This window comes from Dermacentor albipictus, chromosome 5 (genome assembly GCF_038994185.2).
Source record: "Dermacentor albipictus isolate Rhodes 1998 colony chromosome 5, USDA_Dalb.pri_finalv2, whole genome shotgun sequence".
NCBI classification, from domain to species: domain Eukaryota; kingdom Metazoa; phylum Arthropoda; class Arachnida; order Ixodida; family Ixodidae; genus Dermacentor; species Dermacentor albipictus.
The window spans coordinates 81,631,542-81,656,515 of NC_091825.1; the positions used below are offsets into that span (position 1 = coordinate 81,631,542).

At 44.8% G+C, this 24,974-nt stretch overlaps 1 protein-coding gene across 1 annotated transcript in view; it reads right to left on the reverse strand.

Moving 5' to 3' along the window:
- Positions 1-24,974, reverse strand: part of Rme-8 (receptor mediated endocytosis 8) — a 168,592-nt gene that overhangs the window by 66,668 nt on the left and 76,950 nt on the right. Inside the window, exons 20-26 of the mRNA XM_065442886.2 lie at positions 24,035-24,097; positions 20,357-20,458; positions 17,264-17,368; positions 12,232-12,519; positions 6,716-6,916; positions 3,257-3,405; positions 97-298 (exon numbers count right to left, since the gene is read on the reverse strand). Coding sequence (XP_065298958.2) covers positions 97-298; positions 3,257-3,405; positions 6,716-6,916; positions 12,232-12,519; positions 17,264-17,368; positions 20,357-20,458; positions 24,035-24,097 — 1,110 coding nt within the window. The remainder of the gene's footprint in view (positions 1-96; positions 299-3,256; positions 3,406-6,715; positions 6,917-12,231; positions 12,520-17,263; positions 17,369-20,356; positions 20,459-24,034; positions 24,098-24,974) is intronic.

Genomic DNA, 24,974 nt, shown 5'->3' on the forward strand with positions numbered 1-24,974 from the left:
AGAACCCGACCTCGAAGTGATATCCCCAGGTATGCTACATATGGCACTTCCTTCTTCAAAGCAGTATTACAGGCAGCACTATTGACTTCAACTCACGGGGTCCTTGATGGGCCAGTCTGGGAAGCGCTGGGTGTCGCACAGGTGCCGCAGGTAGAAGATGTTGCAGAAGAGCTCATTCTGCAGCTGCGGATAGCGCACTGGTGGGATCGGGCAGTAGTCGTATTGGGCGCGTGTGTTGGACTTGAGTCGCGGTGTGAAGTCTCCAATGTGGCTCGCAATCTTGCCCATCATGAAGCGCCTGCAGTGAGCACCATATATTCCTTCAGATAATGCAGGCCAGTTGCAAAAGGACACCAAAAGCGAATTCTAATGGAACACACTGTTGGATCCTGTTTAACCAAAGGCAAATAGAGTTAAACCTCGATATAACGAAATAGCTAAAATCAGCAATTTGCTTCATTATGTTGAAATTCGACCTTTTATGCAAATAAGTACAGTCGCCGATGGATTTTTCTTACACGGAAAGGTGCCGCAGAATTTTTCGAATTATCAGGTAATCGAAAAAAGCAAATTTGAATAAGAAAACAATTCACTTTGATACATTTGGGAGTCCACGATGAATGAGATGCTTTCATGCCACGTCGACGATATCTTCACATAGGCGGTACGAATTAAACGAAGCCAGCCACGCTTTCCCGTGCACTCTGCCCCTGCAGCTGATAGCATCGTTCACACTGGGACAATGCTATCATGAAAAGCGCCGACAGTGGGGAACGAATACTTCGTCTGCCTGTCATTTCAACGGGTCACAGAAATTCGAGATTACGCATTGTTCAATACTAAACGCATGAGAAGACAGCTTACACGATGGCACACCATTTCGGCACACCCACTCTTTGCACACGTGGTAGATTACCTCTAAAGCAGGGTATGCAGCTGTGTTTACGCTCAGCCCCGCTTACAGCCATGTGCATCTACGGTCGAGACGCACACCAGAAATCGCGACGCGCGCCATACCCCTCCCCGGCCCGGCCCTCGCTTGATCGCATTACTGTGAGCTCGCTCCCCTCCCCCTCTTTCTTTTTGCTCATGCAGAGAGGTGGCACTCGCACATGAAGCCACCATCTTTCTTTCTCACCCTCGCAGACTTTCACTCGTACCTAAAGCGCAAAGTGTGCGGGGTGCGATAGAATCTTATTGCACTTAGACTTTACATAGAACATGATGCGGCTTCACTACGGCAGTCGCTCTTGTCACACCGCACGCGATTTGAGAAGTGCGTTTGCAAGCAGCCGCTTGTAATTCAATCATTTGACCATCTGCCTCTGCAGAAGTTTCCATTTATTGTCTCGGCATTCCTTTGCAGCGGAAGCGAACTTTCATTATATTGAAATGGCATACAAATACTTTGCTACATTGAGGTTCTAATTACATCGTGTTCTATGGAAAAGAGGTAATGAAAAGTTAAATATTTCGTTATATCAAGAATTTCGTTACATTGAAATTTGTTATATCGAGCTTTAACAGTACCAATATTACATTCGACTGGTTCCTGCTATGTTTAGACTCGGTTTATCAAGGCCTCACGAGGCTGGAGCAGTCTCTGCTGCTATGCCTTTGCATTGGCTGCTCCAGGACAGTATCCGAGAGGTACAGCAAGTGCCTGGCTCCATCCCTAGCCCACTCAGCGTGCAGTGAGGCTGATAAAATCGAACATCTACTCTGCTTCTGCCCCACCTATTCTAAGGGCAGGTTAGTGACATCTCTCTCCACATTGTTTCGATGCCTAGGCCTGCCCTCGCAACTTCTGTTTCCTGGCAAGCACCATAGCTCTGCCTTCAAGCATCTCCTTAGGTTCCTGAAGGACGCAGGGCTGATATCTAACCTGTAGATGTGCTGTCTGAATGCCTGCTGCTGTCAACCATGGGACCTGTGACCGTGATAGCCTTCCGCCTCTGCTTTCGTCGTTATGTCCCCTTCCCTTCCCCAAGGCACCAAACCGTGCTTCTTAAGAGGTTGCAGAAAATAGTACCTCTCTTTTCCACAATCACATTCTCTCTCTCAGACTAGGATTGCAACAATGAGCCTGCTCAAGTACGAAGCCAAAGACAGTGAGTTCGAGATTAATGAAAAGCAACCCAGTAGAGCTGTAGTAGGTGGCAAACAAACACATCAGCACTGCTTTTGTTTTTAACCAGCATGGTGGACATGGCCTTCGTAACGGCATTACTCCCGCTACTGCCCATTACCGAGCTCCTGCCATGGGAGACGTTGCACCAGCAATGAAAATGCAACAGCCACGCAACTGGAACTCGGGCACATTTTGTTCACGATCCTAGAATAAGGGTGGGAGCACTTCTGAGCACTCTGAGCTAGAGCACTTGGCTATGAATAAGTGAGCTTGCCAGCCAAATGTAAAGCCCTCCACAGCACTCTAAAGCGGCCTGCCAAATGTACCACAAGTGACGCTAAAACAATTGATTTGTGCTCCAATGTGTTGCTCTTTCCAACAACAAGGCTTTCATAAGCAAGAAAATGATGTAAACAAACGATGAAATTGGTGCTTTCACTGAATGTATGGTATCAACTCCAATGACATAACATGTTCCATTTATAATTTGTAAATTAATGTCAAGCAATGATAAAGAACCCTGAGCTGCATTTCAACATCAAAAAGATGAAAAAATAATGAGTTCATTAAATTTTAATGGATTTTGCACTGTAGTATCTGACACGTGGGAGGCAGTAATGCCTAGCAGAGCCTGACCCCTGAAATTGCCAGCTCAGCTTCTTGGAAAAATATTTCGATAACAGGCTGTTTGTACCAGGTGAGAAATCACTCTAGGTGGAGACATTATAAACGGGTTAAACTGTAGGCCAATTTGGTCCTAACCAGCATTTGCATGTGGTTACCACCCTAGCTGCAACAAAAGACAAAAAAAAAGTCATCACCTGGTGTGTAGACATGTCCAGATATAATTTGCATGGAGGGTGACATTGTGGGTGGCCTTTGTTACCCATATTAAAGAGGGTGTGTAACTTAGGACTGCCACAAAGCACCGGATCCAGCATGTTTTATTATTTTATAATTAATGATCAAAGAAAAAGAAATGCATGAAAATCGCCAGAAGACTCTCCACAACAATGCATGTTAGAACAAATAAAGTGAAGTTAGTCAGCACTTGCATGTACGATAAATAGGAAGTATGTGCACTGGCACCGCTTTTACAGTGGGCTGCCATTTCTGTGGCCGTACCTCATCTCCGCGTTCCAGATGGCCTCGGGCGTGTCAAATTCGCCCAAGAAGATCTCGGCAAACTTGGCCGCTCCGTGGTTCTCGAGGTAGCACACCATGGCTTCTGGTAGCAGAGGGCCCAGAATACTGCGCTGTGTGAGTGAGGTACCCTGCAAGAAGGCAGCACGTGGCGATACTCCAGCTAGTCAATCTACCAGGAGAACACATCACTCATAATGTCAAACAAAAGCTGCATCAAACCATGTGCATTCTGGTATTTATCTACATGCTATTTAAGACAGACAGAACGGAGCCCCCAAGACAGGAGAAGCCGTTACTAAAGCTTGCTTACTTAAAGCATGAAATGCTTACACATCTCATAAGCGAAACATGCAGAAAGAAGGCAATACTAAAAGAAACAAGACAAAAGAAAAAATGGGGGTGTGAGCCAACTGCTATCAAGGTATACAAATTCAGTGACTAATAACGATACTGATGGTCACCTTACACACATGTTCCGTGATTTCCCTAGTTCTTTTGCATCTTTAGAAATGTAGGGAGCTGTGCCTTCTATTTTTCTGCTTCACCTATCACTCTATCATCAGTATATTGTGAGGATCGAGGTGCCTACCTGTGCTTCGTCCCCCAGCTGATGCGTAGCAACGGCCATTTGCCAAGATTGTTCTCCGGGAACCAACACTCCAGTGGCATCATGGCGGACATGGCTAGTACGCCAGAGCTACTTTCCCGTGCAAACTGTGCTACTCCCTCATGGAAATCTTGCAATTCATCACTGGATTTAGCTACTTTTATGACCGCTTACCACAAATTATTCTATTTTAGTGACCGACTACTTTTTCTTGGCAACATGACTGAAAAGTGGCAACACTTAACGACTTTGAAGTTAGGAAACTTACTTCAAAAATGTCAATCTCTGGAACACACTTTATTGTATTAAAGCCACATTTACGCAGGCAAAAATGACTATGATTAAGCAACTATTGCATTCACATTGGAAGTCTTCGAACTGAGCTCGTTCTTCACAGCACTATAGTCATCACAGACTTCACATTCAGCTCACAAAATTCAGCCCACAAGCGCTATGCTTGGACTTTGCGGTAGCGCCGATGAACGATGCAGAATGTCCAGAGGGAAGCACAAAAGAGCCCGGCTGGCATATACGCCGCAGGTGATGCATCTCTGTGGTGGCAATGTGTTGTGTCGACACTTTGCTAATCGCACCAACGTCGACATTCATAGCGAAAAGAGTTCCCTTGCTTACTTCAGCCGTTCTAAGTCAGTCAGTCACAGTCATAGTCAGTCAGTCTGTCTATGTCTGTCTACTTACACCGACCCAATGACCTAAGTTGTCTGCAAGCCTGGGCCATTAGTATGTGCTCGTGGTCGTGATGCTGGCATAGTTATTCCGTTATGATTCCAGCTTCATGATCAGACTCTTGTCATGCCGTTGTGATGCCTTTTTCAGACAATCGAATGTAGAGCTGGCGGCTGTCAGAAATATTGGCCATGTTTACGCGTTAAATCTATGGGGCCATTGTTGGTGATTACCAAGCATATCCGGATTATCGATCTTCGATTGATCGGTCGACAACTGTATACTTTGTGATACAGTCGTCATCACATCATTGTCGTCATACACCAGTCGTCATCGCATTGTCCTTACATTGTCATTCCATCATCGTGTTGTTGTCTTACAGTCATCGTATTCATTCCTTCGTCGTCATTCTAACTTCGTTATCCGACTCTTGTCATGCATTCATTGTCGCATTACTATTGTGATGCTGTCGTCATTCCAGTGTCGTCACTCCAGCTTCATCATCCGACTCTCATCATGAGGTCGTCGTCATGCCATCACTGTCATACAGGCTTTACGACACAGTCATCACACAATTCTCGTCGTACACTCGTCGTCATCCCATTGTTTTCATACCATTGTCATGCATTTATCATTGGGTCACCATCACGCAGATGATGCCATGCAATCATTGTTGAACCACCATCATGATATCATTGCAGCCATTCCAGCATAGTCATTTTAACTTCATCCGACTCTCGGCATATATAGTCGTCACAGTCATAACCACACTACTGTCGTCATACAGTTGTTGTCACACTGTCCTTTTACAATCGTCATCACTTCAGTAACGTTATCCCACTGTCATCATCATGCCGTTGTCATCATAACGCCTTTGTCGTTCCATTGACATCATTCCTTCTTCGTCATTCTGTCGTAATAATCATGCTATCGTCATCCAACTGTGATTATGCCACTGACATCACTGCGTCGTCATCAGACAATTGCTATCATGCATCCATTGTCATACCATCGTTGCCATGCCACCATTGTCGTGTTATCATCACCATGCCAGCTTTGTTGTCTAGTTGTCGTCATGCCGTCATCGCCACATTATCTTCTTCATACACTCATTGTCATTCCAGTGCCCTCATATCGTCATCATCATCATTTAAGAATCATTATCTGATTGTTGTAATGCCATACTCATCACACCGTCTTTTTCGTTCTATTGCAACAATGCTTCATCCTTCCACTGTCAGCACTGCATCATGGGCGACCTTTGCAAGTGAGTGCCAGGCCAATGTGGGATGATACTCAAATAGTTTCTGTAATCGAAGGAAATAAACTTTCACCTTCACCTTCATATGTAGCATATAGCTGAAGCAGCGGAGGTCTCTGCATGACCACTACAGTCGTTAAATAAATGTGACTTCAGAAATATGGTGTCGCTACATTGTTAGAATTCTAATTGCACTACCATTGACAGTCACCATGTGATGAGTTTTGCTGTGGTGTACCTTCTTTACCAGGATATTGCATTCAGTGCAGGCACCCAGTAGCCACATTTAATTGTCATAGCCAGTAATGCAGCTAAGGAACACTGTAGTAAACAGCTCATTTTACCATAGAACACACACAAAGGTTCCCGGTGCCATAGCTACTCATTGTTCCATACGAGTATTGTTAAAACCGGTAATGCTTTCCACTTTACTTTTTTAAATTAAAATCTGTCTATGTTTCTCTCATCATTTTTTTTGTGCAACCCAGTTACAACAATAAATTTTCTTCACATTTGAATACTATTGTTATAAGCTGGTTCGACTGTATCTACATTTTTTCGTCATCCAATGTTGCCAGAGACATTTAGGTAGGTCTTTGTGTTTTGGACAGATCAGGCAAGCAGTGTCCAAAGCACAGCATCACATTGTGAAATACTATCTGTGCATGAGTCTCGAGTGCAAGCGAATCAGCGGTTTAGTCGCAAGGGCCAATTAAACCAGGCTCCTTCTTCAGCACAACATTCAAAATTGTTTCGTAGACCTTCAAAGAGCCTCGTGCTACACAAGTACACAAGTAACACTTCATTTCATTATGGCTTACACAAATTTTGGTGAAGGACATGTCCATGTTAATAGTGGGAGGTGTAATAGACTGCTACGTACCTCGTCGAAGCGGTGTGCTTGGCATGTGTGGGCCCGGTGTAGCAGTTCACCGATTGTCAGCAGGTTAGACCCAGTGTAGAGGAGCACAAAGTAGAAGAAGCCTGTGGCATAAAGCTGCTGCACGGCTGGGTTCTCCTCCATTACCTGCAGCAGCAGCTGAGCAACCTTCTCCACCAGAACGGGGTCGAATGTCAACAGGACCTGCAATGCACATTCAGAAGTGGCAATTGATTAATTAAATTCATTACATTCTGGGTCTTGCATGTCAAAACCACAATCTGATTAGGAGGCACTAAACGATGTACAAATATATTGTGCGCCGAATTATTTAGGAATAAAAATGAGCTAGGACCTCATACTCGTTGCACAATGGCGTCCAGTACCCTTAAGTCAGCTTCACCCGGACCTCGCCTTTTTAAAAAAAAAAATTTGTCGGTCAACATTGTAAGTCAATTTATATATCAATTGTAAGTGAATTAATATTGCATTCCCAGCCTTTAATTTCTAAGTAGTGAGGAGGATACATTTACTTGCCATCCACAGCCTTGAAGTGCAAAAAGTGGTTCAGGAGCTGCTTCAAAAAAATGTAAAAGCAATGTGTTTGTGCAAGTTATGGCCCAACAACTTTTGACAAAGGCTGCACAATCAACCAAAGAAGATTACAGAAGGGGGTTCTGCCAAGGAACTGAGTTTTTATGCAGTTTGGGTCTGTGGCTTGTAAACACATACACCATTGTTTATACAGTGGAATCTCTATGATATGATCACGGCTAATACGAATTTCTGGATGATATGAATTTTTCTGTGGTCCTAGCCGAGCCCCATTACTTAGCAACATGCTAGAGAGCGGTTGTAACGAATCAATTTTCGACCCCCGTCGGCTGATACGAAAATAACCGAAGACACTGGAAATTTGAAAATGTGCTTGGCGAAAGCCAGACGCTGCTGCCGTCTGCGCTCCGCTTCCCTGGCTTTGCTGTTCGGTGAAATGGCCGGTTGCTTTCGTTCTGCTTTCCTGCCTTTGGTACCCGGCAATCTAATCAGTCGCTCTTGGCGTTTCCGTTCTGCCTCCCTTGCTTTCGCATCTTGTGACATGTTCATTCATCGCATGCGCATTCGCTCCTTGTTCTTCTGGCATTTGATGTTGGGGGAATCCGGCATCCGCTGCCGCTTCCCCTAATCGCTTGGCATGCAGTTACTGGGTCGCTTCGGAGCCATGGGTCTCACTCACTCGACTGCAACAAGACGTCTGACGAAGGAGCGGCGGTGCAGCTGCCACTGCCGACACCCGCGCGCTCGTTCTATTGCTACAGTGTGACGTCACGGTTGCTATGCGCAGCTGCATCCCCGACCGGCGCGCCGGTTGCTAAGGAGGGGAGGAGGTTGCGCCACTGTGCGGAGGAGAGGCCACAGTTGGCACGATTCCAGCGCACAGACGGACGCGACCGCGAGCATGAGCCCCAACGACAGCAGTGAAAGAGAACAGCGCAGTTATGCGATTTCTCCCTCTCTCTTTTGGTGCGGAGGTGCGGACAGCGCGGAGGCCGCGACTGGGCGGGAAGAGTTTGAAGAAGTGGCGCTTTTGTTGCTTTTGTTGCTTTTCCTCCTTTTCCGCATGTCATCGGACGGAGTGACATCTGTGCTTTGGGCTGCGTTCTTTGTGTTAGACGTGGGCGACGGCGAAGGACCACCACCGGCGGCTGAAACGCTGCATGCGCTCGAAGTTCTGAGGCGTGCTATGGCCGCGGATGAAATCAGCGACGACACGTGCACGTGCTTTTATGGATTTGAACAGTCTGCTGATTGACCTGACAAAGAAAAAGAAGCAGAAGGACATTAGAGACTTTTTTTTTTCAAAAAATAAATGCTTTTTACGTACGCGTGCCTGAGTGAGTTCACCTCTCACTCTTTTATTTAGCTAGATTTATTTGTTTGGATGATACGAATTTCGGCTAATACGAATATTTTGCGCGATCCCGTGAGATTCGTATCATCAAGATTCCACTGTGCTACTATACATACCAGGCACGTACCCAGGATTTTTTTTCGGGGGGGGGGCCCACCACCCCCACCACCCCCATCATCATCATCATCATCATCATCATCATGTTTTATGTCCACTGCAGGACGAAGGCCTCTCCCTGCGATCTCCAATTACCCCTGTCCTGCGCCAAGCGATTCCAACTAGCGCCCGCGAATTTCCTAATTTCATCGCTCCACCTAGTGTTTTGTCGTCCACGATTGCGTTTCCCTTCTCTTGGTACCCATTATGTAAACCTAATGGTCCAACGGTTATCTAACTGGCGCATTACATGACCTGCCCAGCTACATTTTTTCCTCTTGATGTCAATATATATCGTCTATACCCGTTCGCTCTCTGATCCAAACCACTCTCTTTCCCTCTTAACGTTATGCCTAGCAATCTTCGTTCGATCGCTCTTTGCGTGGTCCTTAACTTGCTCTCAAGTCTCTGCCCCATATGCACTGACAAAATGCACTGGGAAATGCACTGGCAAATGCATTGGCACTGGACATATTGCACTGGCAAAACGTACTGATTGCACACCTTACTTTTCAATAATAATGGTAAGCTTCCAGTCAGGAGCTGGCAATGTCTGCCGTATGCGATCCAACCTATTTTTATTCTTCTGTGAATTTCCTTCTCATGATCAGGGTTCCCTCTGATTAATTGACCTAGGTAAACGTACTCCTTCACAGTCTCTAGTGGCCGACTGGCCATCCAGATCTCTTGTTCCTTTGCCCGGTTATTTATCATTTTCTTCATCTTCTGCATAATAATATTCCACCCCACTCTTACACTCTCTCTGTTAAGGTCTCCAATCATTTGTTGTAACATGTCTGCATTGTTGTTGAATAGAACAATGTTATCGGCAAACCGAAGGTTGCTGAGATATTTGCCGTCGATCTTTACTCCTAAGCCTTCCCAGTTTAATAGCTTGAATTCTTCTAAGCACGCAGAAAATAGCTTTGGAGAAATTGTGTCTCCCTGTCTGACCCCTTTCTCTACAGGTATCTCCCTGCTTTTCTTGTGTAGAATTAGGGTAGCTGTAGAACTTCGGTACATATTCTAACGCGAAAGACGAGTCAGTAAGACAAGAAACTATTTACAGATTATATTTACAACAACGGTTGATGCGCTGACCGGTTAGATTCACAGCGCGAGCCCAGTTCGTTCTTCCTCCTCTTTTCTGGAGTGATGGCGCCTACGCGCCTCGTTCAAACAAACAAATACCTCACGCATGTAGTAATATTTTCCAAGGTTTTTACGTAAGCGTTCTGTACTCCTTGATTACGTAGTGCCTCTACGATTGCTAGTATCTCTACTGAATCAAATGCCTTTTCGTAATCTATATAAGCCACATAGAGAGGCTTATTGTACTCTGCAGATTTCGCGATAACCTGATTGATGACATGGATGTGATCCATTGTAAGGTATCTCTTCCTGAAGCCAGCCTGTTCCCTTGGTTGACGAAATCCAGTGTTAACCTTATTCTATTGGAGATTATTTTGGTAAATATTTTATATAATACTGGAAGCAAGCTAATGGTCCCATAATTTTTCAATCCTTTATCGTCTCCTCTTTTGTGGATTAGTATAATGTCTGCATTCTTCCAGTTTTCTGGGACCCTTGCAGTCAATAGACACTTCGTATAAACAGCCGCCAGTTTTCCAAGCATTATGTCTCCTCCATCTTTGATTAAATCGACTGTTATTCCACCTTATCCTTCCGCCCTTCATCGTTTCATGTCTTGCAGGGCCCTTCTGACCTCATCGCTAGTTATAGGAGAGTTTCTGTGTCCTGTTCATTACTGTTTCTAAGTGAACTATCGTGACTCTCTGGGTACTGTATACAGGTCAGCTTAGAATTTTTTTGCTGCTTTTACTATATCTTCGAGATTGCTGATTATATTATCCTTCTTATCTTTTAGTGCATGCATCATGGCTTGTCCTATGCCAGGTTTCTTTTTTACTGATTTCAGGCTGCGTTCATTTTTTGCGGCTTCTTCAGTCTTTCTCATGTTATAGTTTCGAATATCAGTTATTTTTGCCTTGTTGATCAGTTTTGACAGTTCCGCGAATTGCGTAACGCTGTGCGGCCGCCAGTCCCATACAACCGCGTAGAGCGCAAGACTCTGCGATTCTAGACGAACTGCGCTCACTGCGAAAGGTTAGAAAAACACCCACATAATCACAGCAGAGAAGTGGCTACGTGAGGCGGTTCGACCGATAACTCTAGAAGCGTCATTCAAAACAAGTAATTGTTGTCCACTTCCGGCGGCGTTTTCTCTACTTCCTTTTTAAATAAAAAGATGTTGATCCATAAATATTCTCATAAACAATGCTTAACCTTTTTATTATTTGCTTTTGCTTGCAGTTTAGTTGTTGCCTTGGCTTTCTCCCTTAGTAGATCGCTTAATTTCTCAACTCCTTGCAATTTTTGTTTCCAGTTGCCAATTTTGCACGAAAAGTGCTATACAGTTAGGGAGAAACAGACGAGGTAACGGGCGATAGTCATCTTGCTTATGGGTCTAAGGGTTATTGCAGGGTTCCATGATGGACGCTCTTTCACATTATTTTATTTCCCACCTTATCTAACCCATATCATGTGTATATGGTTCCGGGAATCTGCCAGCGTCGCGGCGAGCCGTAACTCAAGGAAACAATGAAGCAAAGGGACAAGTTAAACGCACTTGGCGTTTTCTCCAGCCGCAACTCGTTCCATGAGAGTACAGACCAGCTGAGTAACAGCCGCATCCCTCTGCTGGTCCCAGGATCAGCCTGAACAAAGAAGGTTGAACTAACAAAAGCAACAGCTATGCGCGTGACGGTTGAATAGATGGTGACAACTGCACGCATCTCGAGTTAATCGCGCGGGTGCGGAATCTACGAGAAAACTGTCCTTCACTAAACAAGAGATGGCGATAACTACCGCCATCTAAAAGGAGTGAAAAAGGCAGCATAATGCTGACCGATGAACAGCTGCGAAGTCTCAACATTGATCTGGCGGTGCTTTAGGAATGTGTGAGGAGTGGTGGCGTGGGTGGGGAGGGGGGGGGGGGGTATGCCACTTGATTTCGGGGGGGGGGGGGGGGGGGGGCCGGGCCCCCCCCGGGCCCCCCCCCTGGGTACGTGCCTGATACATACAGTGCAAACTACAAATATGAACTGCAGAAGTTCATATTTGTAGGTCGGTTTCCCATTAGTGCTGGTTGGTTCTTGGCTTGAACAGAAAAAACAGCACAGTAAACCGGACATAATGGACACAAGGTGCAGTGGACACGGCGTTGTTTGTCCCTTCCTTCTGTTTTATTCACTACTTTTCTTTTTTTCACATGAATATAAATATGACTTCTTGCCAGTATGCACAAGTTTCCCAAAAAATTAAGTTTTTTGTGGAGCTCTCACCCCATATGCATTTGTAGTAGTAGGCACTTGTAGTCGTGCATTCATGCATACACACAAGCACACGCTCCACATGCTTGCTTCCACCTCACCTGCACAATGTGGACCAGGCTGGAGCGCTCAGAAAGGAGCCGCTTGGCACGAGGGATGGGACGCACCACGGCACCGTCCGAGTCGCGTGACGGGTAAAAGGAGCAGATGGCCGAGAGGACCGATAGCACAGTTGCCGCGAGCTCGCCGTCATTGAGCAGGGCCTGCCCTGTGGCAAGCAGGCCCCACCGGAGCTGTGCTACCCGCACCAGGGGCTGCCAGCCAGCCATGCCCTGTGCCCAGCACATTGTCCGCGCAGACAGCTTGCCCTCCGCCCACATCTCCTGCAACTGCACACCCAAAGGGGAGAACAGGGACAGCAACACATCCCAGATCAACATCTGGCATACACAAGCACAAAGAATCAAACAGATGTCTACAATTTCAAGCTTTAAGGGAAGAGCTCGTCCTTAAACCAAACATTAAAAAAAAAAATCACTCAAGTTATAGTACTGAAAACTTTTGGATACTGTAAAACCTTGTTATAACTGAGTTGAACAGGGAGCCAAGATTAGTTTGTTATATACATTACTTCATTACCAATATCGATTGTTACATGGGGGCACGACACCACTTCCAGAATGGCAGGTTTACGTCCGCTGCCTTTTCAGGTCACGTTCACCTGGGTCGCGTGTTCCGGACTGCTCAGTTCGTTCCATGTTGTTGCAAAGGATTCGCTTCCAGCACGGCTGCCATGCTTGTGCCAGACGCTAAGCTTGGATACAGCCAACCAGCTCATCCGGCAACATGGATCCAGCACAACTACAGTGGACGCCACCGGCTGCCTTCATAATCATCAGCTGGCAGCCACTTCACTTGGGCACGAAACCACTTCCATAATGGCAGGCTTACGTCCGTTGCCTTTTCAGGTTAGTTACCCGAAGGTGCTGCTTGCGTTAAATCCAGTAATTATAGCTTGTATCTGGTGTCGTGCCCACGAGACCTGAATGATGTGCTGAAACAGTTTTCAGCTCTTGCCTGTGAAATGTGCTATGCCTTGTCTGCAATAACATTGATGCTGTCGGGAGACATTGAAACAAATCGTGGACCAATGACTAAGGTTCAAGAAGAAGCTTTTGCTGCTGCACTAGAGGCTATTAAGAAATTAGAAGAAGCACACTCACATTTGCTTTCTCAACTAACTAGTGTCAAAGCCTGTAATACGGCAGCTATAAACAAGTTTCAAAAGCTACAAAACAAGCAGATAACACTACTCGCTGGACTAAAAAATTCTGAAACAAAAACAGGAGGCCACTGAAGGCGAAATCAAGCAGCTGAACGCCAAGATCGCCGACCTAGTTTATACTCCCGCATCCGGAAGCTCGGATGTTACAACAGCCAGTGCCGATATCCTTCGTGGTAGATCTGATCGATTGGCCACAATTCTTCACGGTGCGATGACAATGAGAATAGAATGCAATGCTCAAACCTTCTCTCCTTTAACACAGCAGATGCTGAAAAAGAGGACTGGGCTGCATCTAAGCAGAAAATTGTTGATTTCTGTGCTGAAAAACTTTACTTAAGCCTATCAGGCATGCACTTCGAAAGGGTGCATAGATTAGGCAAGCACACCGATAACAAAAAGAGACCCATCATAGCGAAGTTGACCTTTTATAAGGATAAAGAACACATCTTGTCAGCTGTACGAATGCTTAAGGGCTTTGGATTTTCGATACGAGAAGACTTTTCCCCAGCTACACAAGAAGCAAGAAGAAAACTTATCAAATTCGTGAAGGCGAAAAAAAGCATTTCAAGCTCGGCGTCGACCGAATGCACATAGAGGACACAACCTACGCGCAAGCTCGATCAAGTCTCTTCTTTGCTAGACGATACAGGTTCTCACATTATCATCTTCTCGGAAACATGGTTCCATCCTGACATTTCAGACAATGAAATAACTCCCATACATATCATGTATAATATTTACCGATGTGATCGCACTAGTAAACGAGGCGGAGGCATGCTTATAGGCGTTATGAAGACGGTAACGTCTTATTTAATTGATCCCGACACTAACCTAGAAATTGTCTGGGTTGCGTGCATGACGCGCTTTGAAAAATTATTGTTAGGTTGCTGCTATCATCCTCCTGACTCAAGTGTGTTGTATGTTAGCGGCCTGCGAAACAGCATAACTCATGCCATTAGGTCTTGTCCGGCTGAAAGTGTTTTTCCCTTCGGCGGCTTTAATCTTCCCTCCATAAACTGGAAGCAGTTGTCATTGACCTGCCACCTTTCTTCAGACTTCATTCCCTTAACATCGGATTTCAACCTGTCACAGATCGTAAGTCAGCCCACTCGTGATTCCAATATGCTGGATCTAGTATTGACAATGCTCCCTAATACTGTTAATAACATATTTAGATGGTTTCAGTGACCATAAGTTACTACAAGCAAACCTTAAAGTCCCGTCCCGTTTTTCTGGTACCACAACTAAGATCATTCGTGACTATAACAGAAGAAATTACGGTGCTGTTAACGCTGAACTTGAAACATTTCTTGTTAGTGTATAACTTCCTTGTCTCAACAACCGAACAGTTCAAGATAACTGAGATTTGTTCAAAAACATGTTAACACTGGTTCGTCAACATGTTCCGTTAATTAAAATAACAAATGATAAGCGCAACCCGTGGTTCACTAAGTCACTTAACAAACTGAGAAATAAAAAGAAGCAATTGTACATGGCCACAAAATGCACATGTACTCCAACATCTTGGAAAAAATACAGCGACTTCTTGAAAAGCTACTGCTCTAGAGTACGCGCTGCCTGAGATAAATACTTGTCGCACGATTTGCCATCCCTGCTCACAACTAACACAAAAAAATTTTGGGAATCAGTGTGTCCCGAGCAACAGGCCAGCAACATTATCTTGTATAATAACGACCACATTCCAATTCCAGACCATGACTGTCCAAACGTGTTCAATTCATTTTTTTCATCAGTATACACCATAGAAGATGATTCAAACGTGCCTGAGGTAGCTCATCTTGACTACTCTTTCTTAGAGCGCATCGACATTAATGTCGACGCCATCGCATCCATTATAAATAATCCAAAAGTGTCCACGCCAGCAGGCGTTGGCGACATAAACTCTAAGATACTAAAAAACACAATATCAGTCTCTAGTAAAATATCTCATATATTTCGGCAATTGCTATCGACAGGAATGCTTCCCCAAGAGTGGAAAATTGCGAAGGTCATTCCCATCTTTAAGTGTGGCAATAGAAATTCACCCCTAAATTACAGACCCATTTCACTTACTTCCATCTGCTGTAAGATGCTAGAGTATATAATCTCCTCCCATATATTACAATCATTTAGAGAATAATTTTTTCTCCGCGAACCAACATGGATTTAGGAAGAGTTTATCGTGCGGCATGCAACTATTTGAGTTCATGACAGAATTACATTTTAATCTGGACAAAAACCTGCAAACTGACTGCATGTTTTTAGATTTTTCAAAAGCCTTTGATCGCATAGCTCACTACCGACTAATTTCTAAACTGTCTTCTTTGTCCTTAGTTTCATTAATGCTATCTTGGATTTGGAACTTTCTTACCAATCGGGAGCAGTTCACTGTGGTCAACAATTTTTCCTCCCACTCTCTTCAGTTTCCTCTAGTGTGCCACAGGGCAGTGTCCTTGCTCCACTACTTTTCCTGATAAATATTAACGACTTACCGAATAACATATCTTCTCATGTGCGGATTTTCGCTGAGGATTGTATAATTTACCGAGGAATTGCTAGTACTGATGACCACGTAAAAATTCAAAATGATCTTGACCTTATTAGCAGTTGGTGTAGCACCTGGCTAATGCCGCTTAATCCAGATAAATGTAATGTCTTTCACTCGCAAACATTTCCTTTCCAACTTTTCATACTATATTAATAACAATCCTGTGTCTGTAGTTACTTCTTTCAAATACCTAGACGTAAGTAACCATGACATCAAACCTTTTCTGGACCACATATCAACAACATCTGCGGAAATTCTTCCTGATCCTTGGGATATTTACGCCGGAACCTCCGTAAGACGCCAACAAATGTCCGCGAATTAGCCTATCTTACATTTGTTCGCCAGTACTCTTTTGTCTTACCACTACTCACGTATGGGGCAGAAACCTGGAGGCTTACGAAACGGGTTCTACTTAAATTGAGGACGACACAACGAGCTATGGAAAGAAGAATGATGGGTGTAACGTTAAGGGATAAGAAAAGAGCAGATTGGGTGAGGGAACAAACGCGAGTTAGTGACATCTTAGTTGAAATCAAGAAAAATAAATGGGCATGGGCAGGACCTGTAATGAGGAGGGAAGATAACCGATGGTCATTAAAGGTTACGGACTGGATTCCAAGGGAAGGGAAGCGTAGCAGGGGCGGCAGAAAGTTGAGTGAGTGGATGAGATCAAGAAGTTTGCAGGGACAACATGGCCACAATTAGACTACGCTAATACAGTACAGTTTCCACATCCTAAGACTAACATTAAGAAACTAGAGACTGTTAAACGTAAGGCTGTCAGGTTTATTCACAGCAAATATAAACATACAGACTCCCCTACTAACCCGTTCGTTGCCACTGGCCTTCAGACCTTGGAAGGTAGAGTGAGACAGGGACGATTAATAATCTTTTTTTTTTTAATTCTACATAGTGCTTATAAAATTGGCTAGTCTAAATATGTTGTCTATTCACAGTCACGTGAAAGTCGACATAAGCATCTGAGTACATTGGTAGAAGATTCTCACAAGGTCAACGCACCCAATACACTCATTTTTTCTAGTTAGTGGGGTCAGTTTCGCCCAATTATGCTAACCCTAAAGGCAGCGTGCAAAATTTTCCAGCCTGGTCCAGGTGTAGTAGCAAAGATGATGAGTACCAGAATGCCAACAGAGTATGCATGCATTGATAGAACATGCAGTCTCAAGATGTCTGCCAGCAACACTGGTGTTGCCACCTTTTGTCTTCCAACACACATCCACGCTGATACATCTACAACAGGCTAAAGCACTCCAGAAACGCAACCACAAAGACGGCCCACCTGATCGTAGCCATAGGGCCCTTGCCGGTCCTTGTCCTCACGGCCGACATGCCACTCCTTCTCCAGGCAAAGTGCCATCTCAGGTGATGCCTCTATCACATTCATCTGCACAAGGTAAGGTATGTATGTTACTGTTGTGTATCCATTGTCAGTGGACAACAAATTTGTCATACAATTTGGGGATAACTACTGAAAGCATTGCCATCTACAATACTTCGTGAACATAATCATCACTGCATGCTATATGCACAGTGCTCATCCGTTCAGAGAGCCCAAAACCCAAAACCAGAAAAGAGCCCTTTCCTTCACCATGTTTGGCCACTACAGACAGACAAGCAAAGTGCATACATAACATGGTTACGATTGTCTGCAAAGGTATTACATACATATACACTGTGAAAAGTGCCGATTGTTGAAATGAAAGACCGCACTATTTCCTTCCAAAAAGGCCCTTGCTAGTAGAGACAACATCACAGATGGCGTCTATATGAAATGCCTGCAGCTCACAGACAGACAGCAGCAACATAGCAGAGACAGACAACAGAATTAGCATAAATCGCTGAGCACACAAGACCCTCACCAGAAATGCAACACACAGCAAGACAAGAAAGAAAAAAATTATGCAGACACCATGCACTGTGGGAATCTATGTTATGCAAAGCATTGTGCACGTAGGCAGCTATTCAGCACCTTTTGGGGTTTGAAAGAGATGGAATAACCTGCTTGTGCAAAGCGAGCAGTTGTGCTTGATACACACCTGTGTGTGACAAGAGAAGCAAGACAGTGGCGATACTATGATGGTCATAGCATTACAATTTCTTGTTTGGTTGGTTGTTTGTTCATTTACTCCAGAAAGAAACACTACAATCTGTTTCGTTACAACCTCGGCTAATCCAAAATGTGGTACAATGTCGTGCAGCATCTTCATAGCATTTTGCTATGACGAAATTTGAGAATGTAGGCCAATCCTGAAGGTGGTGCAGTTGCACCATTTCGAAGCGCCAGCTATCATGAGGCAAGAATGGGAAAAATTGACTAGCTCCTGCTTGTGACGTAAGGGAAAGTGTCAAGTCTCTGGCCAAATGGAAACTAGCGCGCACATACATGCTCTAGCTGTGCAATGTGATGTGATGCATGTGCCCGTCATTTCAAAGAACTAGCTGGCACTGGCATGAGAGAAGCATGCATGCAATCATGGGCGAAGGGTTTGAGCATTGGGCTGCTGTGCTCGATGTCAGAGGTTCGATCCCACAATCAGGCACTTTGGTTTTTGTTTTTGTGAAATAAGGCGAGAAAGGAACCTACCTAACTACTGCAAAGTGACTGGGAGGAGCCAAAGGATGCTTTGCATTAAAAAGGGGGAGCCAGCATTATGACCTTATTGTGGGCCGTGGTTTTCGTACTGGATAAAGCAGGGGAGGAATGTCGTTTCTAGGCTTTCAATGGGAGAGAAAGCCTCTGCTGCTGGGACGGTAGCTTGCCTCCTCACACTATTGCCTCGCAACATTTTACTTGCTTCTACCTTGGCCATTTCTAAACATGTTTAAAAACTTCTTGAGGCAGGATGCTCCCTGCACAATGCTTTACAACTTCCAGTGTGTAAGAGACATTTCTGGCGGGGCTTGCTGAAGGACTCTTTAACCATCAAAGCACCGACAGTTGACTAAACCTGGCATTACTAAAGACTAAAAGACATGCACAAACGGTTAAGCACTGACACACTCATTCACCAAACTTCAAAACTTCTCTTGCATCAATATGTTTGCTCGTTTACCAGCCACCACATGCTTGCCACTCATAACAGTGATAGGTGTGATAAACTAGTGATCACTCTGGTACAATAAAACCTTGTTAATTCGATCCTCGTTAATTTGACCCTTGTTAATTTGACCCTTGTTAATTTGACCCTTGTTAATTCGGAAAAGCGGATAATCCAGACACATCCTTTGACCTCGGGAGAAGTATGTATTATTTAATGCAATGAAACTTGTCAATATGGATCTATTTGGCCGCACATGGGTTAATTGGGACAACTCTCTAAGCGCTGCAAATGTGCGATGCAAATGAGCAAAAATGGTGTTAGTGTCAACCGGATATGAAGCAGCAGAGTCCTTATTGCCATAGTCATCAGTGGAAACTGTACGCAAATGACAGTAATGCTAAAACGCTTTGGGTCTATTTGTGCCTTTATTCTTGTGTTTACCACCGCACATAGCACCGCGTTGGCCACATTCCTTTATGACTGCATAGCTGCCATACATGATCACGTCGATAACGGCCACGGTTTCGTCGGCAGTTGTTGCAGCAAACAGCAGTTTCGTTTTGACTCGGTAAACGCGCGGGTGCGTGCCTTCAGAACTGCAAGGTCGCCGTCTATGATTGCGTCGACAGTGGCCGCAGTTTTGTTCGCAGCGGTTGCGGCAAACAGTCATTACATTTTGACAAGCTTTCAAGGATGAAGAGCACCAGTTACAGTGTGATGAATGGCGACCAGTTCACTCGCAAAAAAAAATAATAGGGATGTGCATGCAGTAGTGAAAAGCGTGCCTCAGATTAAAACGTGGGCTGCAGCCACGGTGTGAAGGAATTTGCAAGGCCTAGGCTGCTGTGAGTGCTAATCACCCATGAGATGATGAGAATTGCAGCTTCCACGCTGCTTTTGTACAAAACAGAAATGAGATTGGCTCATTCATTCAGTAAATAAAAGCGTGTTGACGTAGTAAGCACTTACTTATCGTTTTCTTGATACCCTTGATAATTCCACATACACATAATTCGGACATTCTTTTCGGTCTCGTGAAATCTGAATTAACAAGGTTTTACTGTTGTGGCAGAAAGATTTTCACCAGCCTTTAGCCAGCAAGGCTGATTAGGTACCCATTATTTGGCTATGCTTATAACTGACCCTGAAGGATCATAACAAAAACATGTGACCATAATAAACGCGAATCGTAAGTGGCAAACGAGGCTCACAGGAAAAGATATAAGCCTCAACAGTCATGATATGACCTGAGTGAGGCGCATAATTTTCACAAGATTGACTCTGAAGCTGCCAAAATGCAAAAAAAAAAGAAGCAAAATGAGCACACATACCTGTGTTGGGACAAGTGCACGGCTAACATGCCGATGGGCCAAAGTCACCAGCTCCACCAGGGTAGTCAGGCCACCGGCATCCAAGAGTTCCTTGACATTGCGCTGAAATGTCAAAGTCAGATCAATCAGCACAACAGATTCTCTCAAGGTCTCACTAGCATGTTAAACCTCACACAGTATAGCTGCTTGCACTGGCAGGTAAAAAAAGCTAGCACACAGTTTTCTGAAAGTCCCTGCTTACAGTAGCAAGCATGGTCATCTCTCGAAGCAGCTGAACATATACTTACTTTTTGCTCATACGTGGGCCACACACACAAAATTCGTACCCAAATTTTCAAAAAAATTCTTTTTAGGAATATATGGCAATATAGTCCAACAACACAGGGCACTGAACCTAAAGGTCCACCATCAATTGCTACAGAGTTTTTTAAATGCAAGGTGAAACCAGAAGATGTTTTTTTCTTTTAAGTGCACCTCTTAAATGCCCATTCCTGTGGCGTGCGGCGGCATCCCTTGGTGCAACCGAGTGAACAAGGGGAGCAGTGGGCAATGAAAGACGGTGACAGCGAAGAGGGCACATGGAGGAAAGCGGAGGAGGGGGGTATGGTGAAAGCGTGAGAAGCGTACTGACATGCATGACTGGCTCTGCGGCGATGATAGCTACGAGACGGTGCCAGAGTAGCGCGCGTCGTTTGTTCACCGTTGACACCACCAATACCATACATGTATAGTATAGAAACAAAGCGCTGCGTGGGCGGAGGTCGGTCTGCGGCGGCTGCTACGAATCGCGCCCATGCGTCACCCACAAGCTGCCTCTCGCTATCTCCCAATTAATAAAGCAGTTACATGACACTTCACTTCGTTTATAACGTGCCGCACGGGACGGATTGTCCACGCCAGCCAATATATCGCGAAATGAAAACATGTATAGAGCTGCGCTCAAATTTCATATCCGAAAGTCTGTGAATTTTTTTGACAGATTCACAGCTGTTATGTACTAGAGGCTTTTCAAGCCATGCTTGCACCTTACTAAATTTGCTGCCTTTGTGGCATGGTCCCAAGGTCATTCCTGCATCTAGCAGCATTTTACCCTTTGAGGTCGAATTATATTTTGAAAAAAGCTTTCCCAGGTGGTCAAATTACTTTATTGCAGATCTTGAATGTACAAGATGTATAAAGTCGGGAATAAATAGTAAAAAAAAAAAATGGGAAGAGTATTTTGGTGTCTGCATCACTCAGAACTGCAAAATGTTCAATAGTATTTCAGAGTGTGGTACTCCTTGAAACATGGGTCTCCGCACAGCACCTTATCGCAGTCTGCACACCTAAAATGCGTGTTTGTTCTTCTCTTGGAGCGACGAGTTGTGTTGGCACACACATGACTTCCTGCGTGCGTGCGGCTGCCTTGGGCAGAGGTCTGAGGCACCCTTTCGCGCAAGCGTGTTGCCGCAGAGAGCGAGAATACCTCATGAACAGCGGTGATAAACAAGCGAAGAGCAGCGCCAGTCAAGATAGAAATCAACTTTCGCCACCCCTGCGATAGCATGACGACAAAGAGAAAAATCACGTTTCGCACAGCTCCGCTGCGGTGACGCGGAGGAATTGAAACCGTGTTGCCGCTGAGAGCGAGAATACCTCGCGAGCGGTGGTTATAAACAAGCTAAGAGCAGCGACAATCAAGATAGAAATCAACTTCTACCACCAGAGAGCAGTGGGAGACCGCGTTGCTCAGCTGTGCACCGGAAGACCAACCCAAGGCAATCCAGCATGCCGAAGATGCCGCCAGGGCCCAAGGGCTCGAGGCCGTCATTTAGGTAGAGGCCTAGGTCTCAAATCTGCTGTGCACAAATAAAGTTTATTCCTCCTCCTCCTCTACCACCTCTGCAAGAGAGTGCGGACAAAAAGGAAAATCACATTTCGCGCGCCTCCGTTGCGATCACGCAGCGAAACCGAAACCGCAAAAGGGGTGTTGCCGCAGTCTGCACGACACGCTGAAGCTAGAAATCAGTTCCGTTTATCTCCCCAAGAAGGTAGCACACATTTCAAACGCTTCTTATAAGTCCTAAGAGGTGGCAGCACTTCCCAGTGAGCACGCATCGTCATTATGGCGCGAAATTTCAAACAGAGGGTCGAAACCGTACCCGTACGGCAAAGACCTTGCGGGACAGAAAACCGCCGCCGTACATGTACAGCAAAAACCTTCAAAGGGTCAAGACTGAAAAGGCATAGAGGTGAACGAAGACGGAGCCTCAAATCAGGATGAACCTTTTGAGAAGTACCATAAAAACCCATCTGTAATACAAGGCTTTCTTGTTCCCAGATTTTTAACATATCACATTGGAGACTCGTGTTATATGTGTAACCAAACAATCAGCCCGAATCTGCAGTTCTGGTTTCACACAGCGATTGCTGCGTGAATCCGGCACCCAACTCCTCATCTCTGCAAGCATGACATCCCAGTTGCAACTGGTTGACGTTTATATAAACAAACCCTTCAAGGACAGTGTCAAGCACTACTCAGTGGTGGGAACGGCCAAGAGTGTTTCAGTTGTAGCAGTGAACAATGATGATTTTCAATGGCTATTGGTTGCACACTATTCCTGCAGGTCAAAAATAGTTCCAGAATAATAGTGCACATCACTACAAAAATATTTCAAGGAAGACAATCTAGGCACCCCCAGCCCCAACTCGAACAAATTACAACCATCACGCAGCCAGGTCAACCTGCATGCTCGAGAAAGAAAATACCACGCACACCCAGCTGGAAAGCAAGCAGCACAAAGGCTCAAAAAGCTTAAGGAAATACAGTCATGTGGTGTGCAGAATGACCAAGAATTTTTATTTTAGGCCTAGAACTGCCTAGCTAGTAAAATGACCGAGCTATAAATCCGCTGCGCTATGAGCACACACAGCTAAACGCAATCCAGCAAAGCAGCTAATAACATGCAAGGGGGTAAGTTTCAGTTTGCCGACTGCCATGACACAGCCACCATATTGAGGAAGACCTCTCCCACCAAGGCCACACCACTGGTACAAAGTACAAATGCGGGACACACGAACAACGTGAAATGGGCCAAGCATACACTACTAGGCTCGACAGAACTTCATCCTATACTATGCACAACTCGCGAATATGGCGCACAAAGTTTCCTAATGGCGGATTGCGAACATCCACGAGTGTGCACTAGATTGGCAGCACTCCCACCACTGCCTACTACAGGCACTGGATGAGGTCAGGAGAGCTGCAGTAACTCCTGCCCTATGGCTTAGCAGCGACCTCCCGCCATGCTCTTAAAATGAATTGTAGCCACTTTGGCAAGCATTCAATCATTCAAGCATTCAATCAAGCATTCAAGCAATCATTCAATCAAGCATTCAATCATTCGCACTGTGAAAAAGTGCAAGACTTCAAACACACACTACGGCGCTGAAGAAGAGTTTCTGTGGGAGAATGTCTTTGATAAGGGACCCTCTTCGGACAGTGCAACTGACGAGAACAAGTAAAGTGTGAATCATCGTCGCGTAGAATGCTTCCTCAAGTATTTTCAGCGCTGCTGTCGTCGCTTCTCTTGTCTTACGTCTTCGTTTTGCATTGTAGCTTTGCGTTCTTTTTAAATTTTACTCCTTGTGTTATAGGTCAACCAATTTTTTAAATTTTGCTCTCCTCAAACAACTCACCTTGTGAAGAATCAGCTTGCTGAGGAAAATGAGCAGACGGTCTCTCTCCATTCGGTCCATGCACTGTGATAAGAGAGTACCACAAGTCAATCCACAGGACGTGCACCAAAAGAGTCAGTGCCATCACATGACTGTGTCACAGAACATGACCATGCACCAATTGTCCACCAATAAAAACCCTAATAGCTTCTGCAGTCTTGCTCCCTTGTCATGTTGATTTATTGAGTAACTCTCACACGTACTTGCTCAAGTTAACCGCAACATCAATAAAGGCTCACATTGAATGAGTTACAATTCTGGCCAGCATTAAAGCCTGCCTACATTGATCACTAAAGACAGCTTCGATCCCAAGTGTTAGAATGCATTAACTAAAAAAAAAAAGAAAGAAATTAATGCTATATCGTAACACTTTGGGCATGTAAACCTACAAAAGAACACAATGTGGCTTAATTTAAAATTGCAAAAGCAAGCCTAGCAATACATTTCTTGAGCACAGGTGAACTTCCTGCTGAGCTTCCACGCAGGCTGCTCAGTGGCACTCTTGTTTGGACTGCCAAAGTAGCTTGCATTATTCTTTACTTCCATGTTATCTTCACAAAGCTATGTTGTTTGCCGGCTCCACTTGAATTGGAACAAGACTTAAGATGGCCGCTGTTCATCGTGCTGTCTATACAACAATCTACAGCAAGTATTGGAACACAGCCATTGGCACTCAGGATAATGGCAGCAGAGCTACATTTTTGTGCTTCTAGCCCTTTCAGGACAAAACTTCATTTCATTTGACATTTCATTCATTTCATGAATTCATTTTAAAAGAATGCGATGTCTTCAAAAACAGTAGTACAATAACTCAACATGCTCAAATTGAAACATTTTTTCTTTCGATTTTTTTAATGATTCCAAGGGTCCCATTGCAGTTTTTGACTTTGGGACCGTTGTC